The 13,176-nt window shown below is 40.6% G+C and overlaps 1 protein-coding gene across 7 annotated transcripts in view; it reads left to right on the top strand.

Moving 5' to 3' along the window:
- TRPM3 (transient receptor potential cation channel subfamily M member 3) overlaps positions 1-13,176 on the top strand; it is a 612,207-nt gene that overhangs the window by 360,767 nt on the left and 238,264 nt on the right. For 4 of the 7 annotated variants that reach the window (XM_070794649.1, XM_070794646.1, XM_070794647.1 and 1 more), the window contains exon 7: positions 4,653-4,727. The exons of the other annotated variants lie outside the window; for them this stretch is intronic. In XM_070794649.1, the coding sequence (XP_070650750.1) occupies positions 4,653-4,727 (75 nt within the window). The remainder of the gene's footprint in view (positions 1-4,652; positions 4,728-13,176) is intronic. 7 annotated transcript variants of the gene reach the window in all.

Here is a 13,176-nt window from a genome sequence, read left to right as displayed (position 1 = left end):
AGTATAAATAAATTCAAAAAACAAATGGAAAAGCAAAGAAAATATTTACATCCATGACAACGATATCATTTACATAATAAGCAAAGGGCATCTACAAATCCAAAAGGAAAATCCTGTAAGAAAATGGGCAAAATATATTAACAGGATAATTGGGGGGTGGGGGGCATGGCAGCACAGTGTGGAGTGCTCAACTTCACTCAAAATTAAAGAAATGAAAGCCAAGCCAACAATGAAATGCTTTCTAACCTAACATGGACAAAAACCAAAGTTAAAATTATCTGGTGTCAATAAGTATGTGTGGAAATCTGTATGGGAGGGTGGGCAAATATGGGCAACCTTATTTGGAAGATAATTTGGCTACCCTGTTAAATTTTAATGTACATACACTTTTTTACTTCTAGGAATTTATTTTATGCATATTTATTGTCATATTGTTTACAGTAATAAAAATGGAAATAATTCAAATATTCACCAATAAATGACCAATTAAATTCAACACACACCACTAATCTTGCTGGGAAAATCCCATGGACAGAGCCCGTGAAGTTGCAAAGAGTTGGACACAACTGAGTTAAGTGACTGAGCACACATGCAAATTACATGTAGACATACAGTGAAATGCTTTGAAGTTATTATGAAAAATGTAATAGTTCTGTTTGGGCTCATATGGAAATATATCCAATGGTAGTTTTATGTTCTTTTTCTTAAGTGAAAGCCTACTGAACAACAGTATAACTGTGTTTATAACCACATTTACGTTTTCTTAATTATATATAACAGGTTTGATGCTTATATTTGAGAATAGGTGAAATCAGAACCAAAATTATCTTCCCTGTTTAGATTTGGTAAATGACAAAATGCCCTAAATTTATTCCCAGTCCTTAGCCATAATCAGATATCCTAGTGTGATGGGGCTACTGGAAATACCCTACTTTTATATCTCTACTGTGAGCACAATTCTATAGAGCTAAATTGTTCATTTTCCTTTTACTAGGCTCTTGGGTACCCTATAGTCCAGCTCCCCTCTTCCTGGATCCTACTCCCTATGATGGAGCAGGCTCACACTCAACTCAGTCAAAAGCCGTTTCACTCTGAATATTGTCTGTAATGCTCACACTGGAATAAAAGGCTCCCACTATATTCCTGACTCCACTATGCTCTTAAGATGTTTTATATGGAGACAAATACATGTCAAAAGTTCTTCAGCTTTTCAAAATGTGGCAAGAAGGAAAACTCAAAAAAATCTGTCACCTAAAATAAATAGTGATCACTCCCTGTTAATTTCCCCCTGATACTTCTTCTGTCACTCTACCAGTATTTACTTGTATATCTTAAATATACAACACAGTGGAGAGGTGGCAAGATAAATAAGACATAACTGTGCACTTGAATGGAGAAGGCAATGACAACCCACTCCACTACTCTTGCTTGGACCATTCCATGGATGCAGGAGCCTGGTGGGCTGCAGTCCATGGGGTCACTAACAGACACGACTAAGCGACTTCACTTTCACTTTTCACTTTCATGCATTGGAGAAGGAAATGGCAACCCACTCCAGTGTTCTTGCCTGGAGAATCGCAGGGACGGGGGAGCCTGGTGGGCTGCCATCTATGGAGTCGCACAGAGTTGGACACGACTGAAGCGACTTAGCAGCAGCAGCAGCAGCAGCAGTGCACTTGAAGAACTTAGAGTTTTGTAATTAAGTTAACAATAACTAGCTATCAAGTGCTATTCTAAAAATTTTACCAGAAATAACTGATTTAATCCTTACAACAACCCTGTGAAATAAGTACTATTATTATTCCCATTGGCCAAAAGAAAAACTGAGGCAAAGAGAGGACAAGTAACAGCCCCCAAAGTCGGACTGTTAGTAAGTGGCAGATCCAAGAAGTCTGCCTGCATCCGCGCCTCAACTGTTGTGCTCCATGTCTTCTCAGTATGAAAGGGCTGCATTGAACAGCAGCAGGTGTTAAATGCCCTTGAATGATATGAAGTACAACAGGAATTCAGACCAAAAGCTTCTGGATGGAATGTTTATGGAGGGGGAGTGGTCAAGGAAGATTTTGATAGATGGAATCAGGGTAACAGATTGCAAGCACCATGCAGGTGAAAGCTTTCAGTATTTAGAAAGGTAGTGCATAGCATGTGTCTACTTACATTTATTTTACTTTCATTAAATTGTTTTCCCTATCTTCATAAGCAAAATTTCAGCTGCAAATATAAGGTCTATATGTGAACTAGGCTTAGTTTGTTTTTTAGGAAACAGGATCATCAAAATCATACGGATAAGATATGGATGTTTCATTGTTTCCCTTTTATTGAAGCTTCTTAATAGAATGTTATCAAGATAGAATATCATATAATGTGATAAACAGGACTTATTATGTATGCATAGATTAGATGGGGCAGAAGCAGAGCTATTCATATGTTCATATTCTATATTTCATAACTGTAAATTATCATAGATATTATGTATACATATATATTTCATCTAGTTCATTGCCTTCATTTCTCAGATAGGAAGGCCCACTTGGAAAAGGTCAGTCATGTGTCCTACCTAAATTCATAGTGAATTAACTGGCACAACTTTTACCTGAACTCAGGACTCCAAACTTCAAATCTGCTACTCTTTGCTCAACATTGTTATCCCCTTAGTTTGGGAGATACTTCTCTTATTCTTTTTAACAAAGCACCAGGAGACCTCAAATAAGAAAAGGTTCTCCAGCCACCAGAGGAAGGAATAAAGCAGGGCACTTGGGATATCAACCTTATTTGATGCAAAATCCTTAGCCCTTTATTCTCCCATTTTCCCCCTTGAGACCATTTTCTCCACTGCATCCTGAAGGGTAAACAAGGAAGTATCAGGAGAATTGGAATCACAGTCAACTGACAGCAGATGTTCAGACATTTCCATTTTTAGCCATGCAACAAATCTGGTTGATCTGCACTAAAATGTCATTTAACTTTTGCTCATTAGGGCTTGGTAACTGTGGAGGGAAAAAAAAGAAAGAAATTAAAAATACCAGTGTGCTGTTCAGTCTGCAGGAAGATGCAGCTAAGCCAATTTTGTGCTGGGTTCCTTAAACAAGTGCTTTTGTGTTAAATTTCCAGGAGGATTTGTGTCATCAACTCTTTGAGGTTTTGCTTATAGTATTTAGCAAGTGGTCTAATTGTTGCATACAGTGAGTAGTAGAGCGGCCTTGGGAGGTATGTGCTCCCAAGCTGAATTTCTGTTCTCAGGAATGTGCTAATTAGTAAATTTAGGGGTTTGATTCCTGGATTGGTAAATTCCCCTGGAGAAGGAAGTGGCAACCCACCCCAGTACTCATTCTTGCTTGGAGAATCCCATGAACAGAGGAGCCTGGCAGGCTACAGTTCATGGAATCACAAGAGTCGGACATGACTTAGCACTGTCTTTGGAAAACATACATTAGTTACTCTTAGTTTATTATTTTGCAACCTATTGAGAATCCAGAACAGCCAACCCTTATATTTTGTGCTTCAAGGAATATTGTTATGAAAAAGCTGCTCTGCCAAGTTACAGGCACTGAGGAATTACCAAGTAATGTTCCCTGAAAAGTGGGGTGGGACCCATCTATGCCTCTCACCAACTAGTTACTCCCTGCCCAACCAACAACAACTGGCGCGCTTTCTAGAAACCTAACTTGATCCAAGAAAACTAAGTCTGGAAGATCTCACTTGAGGATCTGGGCCCCTCTGTAAATGCTGTTTTAGGGAAGGAGCAAAGGGGGCAGAGGCAGATTCTCCTGAGGCCTGGATTTGAAATGAGATCCTGCCTGAGGCATCTAGCCTTTAACTAGCTTGTTAATAAGTTACCATTCCAGAGACATGACTCACCACTAAATTTATCTAGAATGGGTAGAATAGCCAAATTGGTAGGAAACCTATTATAATGAAATGTCTTCAACTTCTTTTGAAGATAGATAGATGATAAAGATATATAATCTATATGACAGATAGACATGGAAATAGATGACTCTAATTAATCATTTTCTTGGCTGATAAAAGAAGAAGAGAGGGAAATGTGGGGATCTCTTCAGTAAATAACATTAGGTATGTTGAGTGACACATTGGCATTGGTTTCAGTTCCCCTTTAAAAGAAAATAAGTACATTGGCCTCTAAAAAAACTACTTCTTTTAGGTCAAAAGTAGCTAATTTTGTGAGAATAAGACACGTATTTCTAGAAATTAATAAGAAGACTTTTTAAAGGAGGGTGGGAGGAATCCATTTCTTGTTTGGTCTCAGAAGACATATTATTAGTATAATTAGTATAACAACAACAAACATTTCTTGAGGATTTACTGAGTGCTAAGTATTGTTATAGGCACTTAACATGGTTTGACTCATTTAACTCTTTAACTCCTATAGCAGTTACCTAGACTGAAACAGAATGATGAAGGATATGTCCAGCAAAGGGGATGTTTATTTTAAGGGCCTGTTCAACTGAAGGAGCAACGAGGCGTGGAATAGCTGGTGCAGAGTGCTGTCTGATGCTGTGCATAGATCTGAATATGCAACCTGAGTTGCCATCACATGTGTACATTTACAAATTGGGCGATCAGTCTGCTTTAATAAAATGTGTATGTGACGGTTGGCTTGTAGAAATTTCAAAGATTTTATTTTTTGACAGGATGCCTGCCGTTTTTCTCTCTTGACTCCCGCTTGTTTTATTCATTTTGGGGTAGTTGCCAATTAGACCCAATTGGTAAGTATAATTAATGGACAACATGAATCTCCTCTTAAACCCCAACCAAGAAAATTAACCATAGAAATAGTAATTTCTTTTACACATTCCTAACACTATCCCTCCCTGTGACTGCTGTTTATCTCTATCTCTTCTAAAACATCCAACCACATCAGAGGTTAACTACTCTCTATTACTTATCATCCCAATAATACCACATAAGATGGAGAAGAGAGAAGTGAGCATTTATTGAAGTCCTAGTATATTCCAGGCACTGTGCTAGCATTTTCATGTATACTGTCTCTCTTAACAGTCACAAAAACCCTTCAAAGTAGGAATTATTATCTACCTTCTTTATAGTTGATGAAATGGCATCTCAGGGTAGTTAAGCCCTTGTTTTATTATCCACTTAGTGGCACAGCCAGGTGCAAACCTAGGCTGATGGGATTCCAAAATTGTTGCTCTTTTTGCCCCATATAAGGAAGCATTATTTCATCTAAAAGGACCTTTCTCTAAAATGTTGTTACCTTGGAGGGTTTAGGGGTCATGATTTCACTCAACAACTGTTTGCACATGAAATCTCTGTCAGGCGTGGGTTGAACATTGATTCAGTTGGGGTTAAGCATTGGCAGAACTTTTGGGTGGAGGGATTGTGGTTAGTGGCAAGATGGTAGGGGAATTCACAGGAACAGGATCAGGAAGAAGTAGGATGGGGTGGTGGCATGGGCGGCAGGGGTGAAGACAAATTGAGGAGTTCCTGGTCGTGTGCCCATGGCTACAGTCTTTCTTCATGTGACTCGTGGACTTCCCTTTGTCATCCTATGCCTGAGAATATATGAAGGAGGCTGGGAAGGCAAAGGGACGTTCAATTGTCATCACCGGCATCTTTTTTGATCATTGCACCATCATCCAATACATTGCGGGTAACCATGACATGAATTTTCCATCACTGAGCTCATAACTATTCCATGAGATAAATAACAAGTAAAAGTTATAGCAGAACTTCATCCGGGGAGCCCTGAAAGTAGGAAGCAGTGAATTTAGATTCTCATAGACTGATAGCCCTGGATTCAAATCAAGTGACCTGAAAAGGATGTTAAACTTCCTCTGAGCAGCTTACATATACATCAGGAACATCTCATTGTCTTCCTTGGATGCTCTAACATGTTCAGCCTCATCATTGAAAATTATTACTACTGGCAGACTCAACCATTCAAGGAGAAGACCATCCAAAATACATGATCAGCTAACTGTGGACTGTAATAACTTGCCATTTTCTTGATGCTGTCAACTGAATGTTGTTTGAAGTTTTCTTTGACTTTTAAAGAATTTTCTCTTCAAAGAATAGGTTGTGTGAAGAAGACAGTTACAGTTTAGATATCTGCCCTCTGTTCATCTTATAAAATGACTTGACGGAAGTTAGCTGTGACGCTGAACTGTTTGCCATGCTTCTTAATGAGAAGTCATTTTGTCAGTCAAGATAATCACGGAGTTAAAAGAATAATATTGAAGGAATAGAACACATTTTAGTGAAACCTGTTTCTTGGTATTTGCCTGTCTCATTTATCTGACTTATTTTCCAGTTTGAGCTAGGAGCACTGTCTTTTTTAGGAAAGACCTCATTCCACATTGGAACTGTCTATTCTGGGACTGGGACAGTTCCCGTCAACAAATGAGTCTGAACTGGGGAACTGACCACCATTCTAATAAGATCTACTAGGTTCTCTTACATGTAGGAAAGGATGCTGAGATCGCCTTTCAGATTAGAAAGATTTGGGTTGGAAATATTTGACTGACATTTTGGTCTGAGTCAGCAACATTTCCTTTTACTGGCAAAACTAACAGCTTCCTCTGATGATAACATAAACCTCCTTGATGGAACTCAGTCTTTTCCTCCTTTCACGGCTGATTGGAAGACCTTGCATATCTTTTCATCTGTTTTTCCAGCTTTCTTCTCCTTCCTAACGCCTGTGGACCTTATGTCCCACCCATTCCAAGCTACTTGCAATTTCTCTTAAGTGACATACCCTGTTGGATGTGTTTTTGTCCCATTTTGACATTTGTGGAAATTCCAGCCTTTCCCAATTCTACTTACTGACAAAATTCTACACTCTTAAATCTCAGCTTGAAAATCTTCTTTTCTCAGAAATCCTATCAGAACCCCCCAAACCCGAGACACACACACCCCCCCCAAGTGATTGTCTTAGACTCAGCTGTTTACCACATAACCCACGTTCCCACAGCACTCCATAAACCTGTGTTATAGCACAGCCTCTTTGACAGAGTGGTTGTCTGTTTGTGTGTACCCCTTCCCCATCACCTGCAGATTGTGAGCTCCCTGTGAGCAGAGCCTGAGTCATCCTCACCTTTGTCATCATGCAAAGCTAGCACAGTGCCTGGCCCATGTAGGTAGGTGATCAATAAATTATTATAAACATCAATATTTGATTTTCTGGCCTTATTTTTAACTCTCATTTCTAGCCTGTTGTAAAAATATAATAGACATGTTTAGAAACTACAAGCTATATAGAAAGGACACATAATAAAACAGTAATACCTAAACTCAGGGAGGATAAATAAATAGAAATGTGTACAGGCAGAGACCATCATGCATACTTCCAACTATCATGGGCATAAAAGCATTTATTCTGGAAATTTGACTGTGTTTCTGTTGACTCGTGCTTGTGGTTAAATCATTTCTGTCTTGTGGATTTAGATAGTCTTAGGATATACATATTTGTGATAACCAGTGCCAACATGGCTTCATTATTTCCACTTACATAGAAACAGAAATAAGTATTGATTTTTCCCCACTTACCTAAAATAATTGCCCACGGCTGCTTTTCAGTCTAGATTAGTATCAACCATTCAGTAGAAATGTGTAGTTAACTTTAGAAAGTTAGACAAACATAAAATAGATAGGAAAACTTGTGCTGACTGATTACTTTTCTGCCATAATCAACAATTTTACAGTGGGATATAATTGGAGAAAATAAGGTATCTCACTAGGGGGTCTTTAAAAAAGGCAGGCTGAGATTTTAATTCACTAGTGACGGATCAGGCTAGAGAACTTGTCATAAGACCTTTCAAAGCCCCTTCTCAGGATTTAAAATAATTTACCCACCTTTTCAAAATAGTGTTTGGATCATTTCAAGCCATTTAAACTAGTGGATAGAAGTCTATATTTAATATAGACTTGGAAAATGACTAGAAATAGTACTCCCAAGATGTCAGTTATAAAGCTGTTGTAAGTTTTAACAGAATAAAATAAATCTTTTAACTTAAACTTGTAGCTGAAGATCATTAACCCCTGAAAAATATGAGAAAAATAGAGATGTTATGCCCTCATTTTGGCCAAATAAGCAAGCAGCTTTTTTTGTATTTTTGGCATCCATCGCTGAGGCAAACAAGCACTCTTACTCCTCACTGAACAGGCTGTCCCTGTTCTGCAAGGAGGCCAGATTTCACAAGCCGTGCAGTCCCACATGCCACAACCCTGCAGGCAAACACTCAAGTCCTAAATCCCAGGCAGAGGAATCAACAGATCTTGTTGGCTAATGAGCCTTGGCATCTCTGGGTCCACATGTGTTCTCTGGCCAATTCCTGGTGGAATGAGGCAGGTGCACCTTTGCTAAAACAGTGAGGCGGGGGGGTGGTGAAGATTAAAGAGTCAGCTTTTCTGGCCATCAGACGAATCTGAGCTGAGCCCTTCCTCATTAGCAGCATTTCTTTCACCCAAAAGAACAACACAGGAAGTGAATATTGACTCTGTTGCACATCAGAATTTAATATGAAGTCATGGGGGAGTTTGGGGAGAAGTGGAAAGTTCACTTCACCCTGTATGTCCTTCTATCCTGTTTTCTTGGTATGCGTGGAACAGGGTTTGTTTTGTTCCACTGATTTATTTGTTTCCATTTTCAAGTAATAAGAACTGTTGTTGGGTGTATGAATTATTGTTCATAAAGTTGGGCATGTAGGGAATGTCACATAATAGTTTTCTTTAATTCGAATAAATCCAAGTCCCCTTTCCAGCTAGTTTTGGTAAATTTAATCTTTATCTATTATGTCTCTCCTACACTCTCTCTCTTTCCCTTCCCTCCACCTCCCTCCTTCCCTCTCCCTCTCCTTCCCTCTCCCTCTCCTCTCTCTCCCCTCTCTCCTCTCTCTCCCCTCTCTCCTCTCTCTCCCCTCTCTCCTCATACCTCTTGCCTCTACCCTTCTCCCCTCCTGCTTCCTCTCTCTCTCCCTCCCCCATCTTCTCTCTCCCCCTACATCTCTCCCTCTTTCTCCTCGTCTCTCCCCTCCCCACCCCACTCTCCCTTCTCTCTCTCCCGCTACCCCTCCTCTCTAATGCTTATGGTGTACCAGGAGAGTTGAATAAGAGCCTCTTAACCTCCCTCAGCCAAGGTGACCAGTGGTAACAGTGACTGTCCAAGCCTCTTTGGTCCCAGGTGGAAGGCTCTGGTGCTCCCTGGCTGAGGAAAGCCAGCAGCATCTTTGCTGAAGCTGGCATCCCCATGCCCAGGGCTCTGCCTACCCAGACTCAGCTCCCCAAGGCACACTTCACAGCAGCCTTGTCAGACCAGAAGTCTGTGCCAATCCCGCCCTTATGGAGCTTACATTTGGGTGGAAGGTGACAAAAAACAAATAAATAAAATACATAGTGTATTTCATAGTGAAATGTGCTGGGGAGAGAGAAAGAGAGAGAAAGCAGAAAGGGGAGTACAGGGAAGGGGCTGCAAATATCAGTAGAATGAGAGGAAGACTCCCCGAAAAGGAGACATCTGAGTAAAGACTCGGCAGAAGTGCGGGAGAAATCCATGTGATGTCTTAGGGGAAACCATTTCCAGCTGGGGAATCAGCAATAAAAAGGCACAGAGGTGGGAACGTGAGCAACACATTTGAGGAGCATCAGGAAGCCTGTGTGGTCATATGGATGAAAGAGGAGGAAGGGAGTTGGAGAGGAGGCCAAAGAGGGAACAAGAGCCAGAGAGGACAGAAAGACCTATGACTTTCACATTCACTCTGTGGCAAATGGAACTTGTAGAGTTTTGAGCAAAGGAATGGTCTTGTATGTTTCAACAGAATTGCTGTACCTGCTGAGTTGACAGTCATCCAAATTGGCAGCAGGAATGACATCAGAAAAGCCAGCCAAAATGACAATAATCCAGACAAAAGTCAGGGGCGGCTTAGACTAAGGGTGGCAGCAGTTGAGGAGGTGAGAAGTGGTCAAATTTGAGCTGTGATTTGAAGGTAGAGCAGGCAAGATTTACCATAAGATTGGATATGGGGTATGGCTCCACGTTTGGGGGGCTGATCAGCTAGAAGAATAGAGTTGCTGTTTCCCAAGTAGAAAAGACTGTGAGGGTGGGGATGGTGGGGATGAGACAATATCAGGAGCTTAACTTGGACATATCAGATCTGAGATGCTTCATAGCATGTGTGGAGACTGAAAGAGAAGCACAGTTATGTGAAACTCAAGTTTGGTGGAGATATTTGGCCTGGATTCATAAAGATGGAAGTTGTCCATGTGTTGATGGTATGGGAAACCATTTAGTGGATGAGATCACCAAGACAGTGTGTGAGGAGAGGACAAGACAGAGAGAATCAAGAACCAAGGTTTAAGACAGTCCTTCTATAAGCAAAGGAGATGAAGGAACTGCTTCTTAAGTGAAAGGGAAACCAGAGATGAATGCTATTTGGAAACCAAGCAAAGAACATATTTCCAAGAGGAAGGACCGACCAACCATGTCAACTTCTATTGACAGGACAAGTAAGAAGAGACCTGGGAACTGATCATCAGGAATGTTGCCAGTCATTCCTGGCAACAAAATATGAATTAACTAATAACTCAATTATTATTGACTTTTCAGCAAAGTACCAAGTAGAGAATATATTAAGTATAGATGAATAATTTCCAGCAGTTCAGTGAAACTCCTGTTGAATTAGAGTGAAGTGCTGAGCCATTGGATTTTAAATAGTTGGTTGTAGGGGCTGAATTGCAAGAAGAGTACCTACTTTCCAGTGTAGGCAGTAGTCTACCAACCATGTGCAGCTGATACAGAGAACGTATGTCAGTGCTTTGCTGACATAGGTCTCCAGCTTGGTTGGTTTCTCATTGATCATAGGCATACTTGGACTTGGCAAACTAACAGATGTTGCCTTATATGAATCATTTTTAACATTAGTTACTCAAAGGTTGGCAAGCTATGGCCTGTAGGCCAAAACGAGCACGTTACTTACCTTGTAAACAGGGCTTTATTGGAACATAGCCAGGTCAGTCCTCCTTCTTTCCTGTACCATCTCAGGCTGCTTTTGTGCTGTAGTGGCAGAGTTGATCACTTGCAACAGAAATCACCTGGCCTGCAAGGCTGAAAACATTTGCTGTCTGGCCTGTTATAGGAAAAGTTTGCAGACTCCTGTTTAGACTTTAATAGACTATTGGAAATACAACAAGGATATTTCAGTACTACTGCAGGGGCTTTCATGTTAATTTACTCCAAGGGGCACATCTTAGATTTCACTTCTTTTCAAAGGCCAGAGTCTCCACTCCCTGTACTGTGAAGACAGTAGTTCTCAAAGTGTGGTCCCTGGACCAGCAACAATAGCATCACCCAGGAACTTGTTAGAAATGTACATCCTCAGGCTTCCCTTGTGGATCAGCTGGTAAAGAAATGCACATCCTCAAGTCCCATTCTAGACCCACTGATCAGAATGTATTTTAGCTGATCCTCGAGGTGATTCTGGAGCATGCTAGGTTTGATAGCCATCCTGCTAGAGAAGGCACTAATGGTAAGAAGAGCCGAGAACTGAAAAATGGGCATTTCCACCCACCCTTTCTTGTGATAATTTTCAGTGCACAAACTAGTTCTTTGCACATTAGAATCAGGGTTTTAAGAGCAGTCCTTTGAGTGTCACACTCTTTTATATATATATATATATATATATATAAAACATTAGGATAACCCTAAAGTGCTAACCCTAATAAGTTAGCACTTATTATTGCAGTCAAATGACTCTTCATGGCAACAGTAGTAATAAGCCAAGTGGCTGCTGCTGCTGCTAAGTCGCTTCAGTCGTTTCCGACAGTGCGACCCCAGGGACGGCAGCCCACTAGGCTCCCCCGTCCCTGGGATTCTCCAGGCAAGAACACTGGAGTGGGTTGCCATTTCCTTCTCCAAGCCAAGTGGCTACTTCCCACCAACCTGACAGAGTAGGATAATGAGGTTAACCACCTCCAGTGATTAAGGACCCAGAATACCCCTGCATGCCCCTAGGTTTTGACTATCTGATTTCTCATCACGATACCCCAGTGTGCATAAGAGATTGAATGTAATGAGGCATTTATTTATAAGAGAGAAAAGAAGTGATTTATTTCCAGCACCAACAAGGATATGCTAGAACATGAGAAAAACTTTAAATTGATCATTCCCCCCTAAAGGATTTATGCAGGTGCTGCTGATATTGTTGTTGCTATTTTCCTTTGCTTAATGATCTAATCCTTCCTTGGAGCTTCATCCCTCTGTGTGTCTAGAGGAAGAAATATCTCTGATAATGAACAGCTGTGCTTTATTTAGATGGCACTAGAAACTGGATCTCAGGAATCAGGGAGGGGCAACTAGTGAGTCGTGGCTTTTCTAAGCCAGGAAGAGGCAAGCAAAGAGGCAGTGAATAAACTCAGGCTCCTTTCTAAATATCTGAAATTGGCATCTGTTTTAAAAAATCTGCTAGAACTTCATTTGAAACCTTAGAGAGATCATATGTATAGGTTTGTCCAAAACTAAATAGTTCTGGTTTTCATCCCCCAGAAATGATTAATGATGACCTCTTCATTTATGAGAACGCCCTGGTTTTTGTATGATAAATTACATAGTCACCATAGTGAGAGACAAGCCAAGTAGAATGCAGAGTGCAGGCTCTGAATTTCCTAACAGACCTCTGTTTGAAACCCTGTTCAGACTTGTAATTTGCTCTCAATGCCTCCATTTAACTGTAAAATGTGGATGATAATACCGCTATCATAGAGTTGGTGAGCAAATTGAGTGAGCATGTACAATCTGCCTGGCTGAGTGCCCAGCAACTGGTGGGTGCTCTAGCTCTAGCTGCTCCTTCACCTGTGGGGGAAAGAGCCTTCAGTCAGTTGGCTGAGTAGACTTCACTACATATAGTCATTCACTGCAACCCAGAAATTCATAAGCACCTTGTTTGGGCTCCATTTTTTGATAAGCTTTTTAAAATCTGTGGCAGTTGTTGTTTCCTTTTAAGGAACTATAAGGACATTAAGGAAAAATTGTCTTCAGAAAAGGCTTTATTTGCATTTGAAAAATAAGATCATGCTCACAAACTTGAACCAGAGGCTCAAATTTGTTAAATGCTGCTTCAAAATGAATGCCAGAAACAGAAATAACAGCATTGTGATTCATGATGTTGGACCTTGAGGAAGTCCAGTAAATTATAACTCACTCTTGAC

The sequence above is a fragment of the Bos indicus genome, chromosome 8 (assembly GCF_029378745.1).
Source record: "Bos indicus isolate NIAB-ARS_2022 breed Sahiwal x Tharparkar chromosome 8, NIAB-ARS_B.indTharparkar_mat_pri_1.0, whole genome shotgun sequence".
Taxonomy (NCBI): Eukaryota; Metazoa; Chordata; class Mammalia; order Artiodactyla; family Bovidae; genus Bos; species Bos indicus.
Note: the sequence above shows the minus strand (reverse complement) of the source record. Positions and strands in the feature narration are given on the sequence as shown.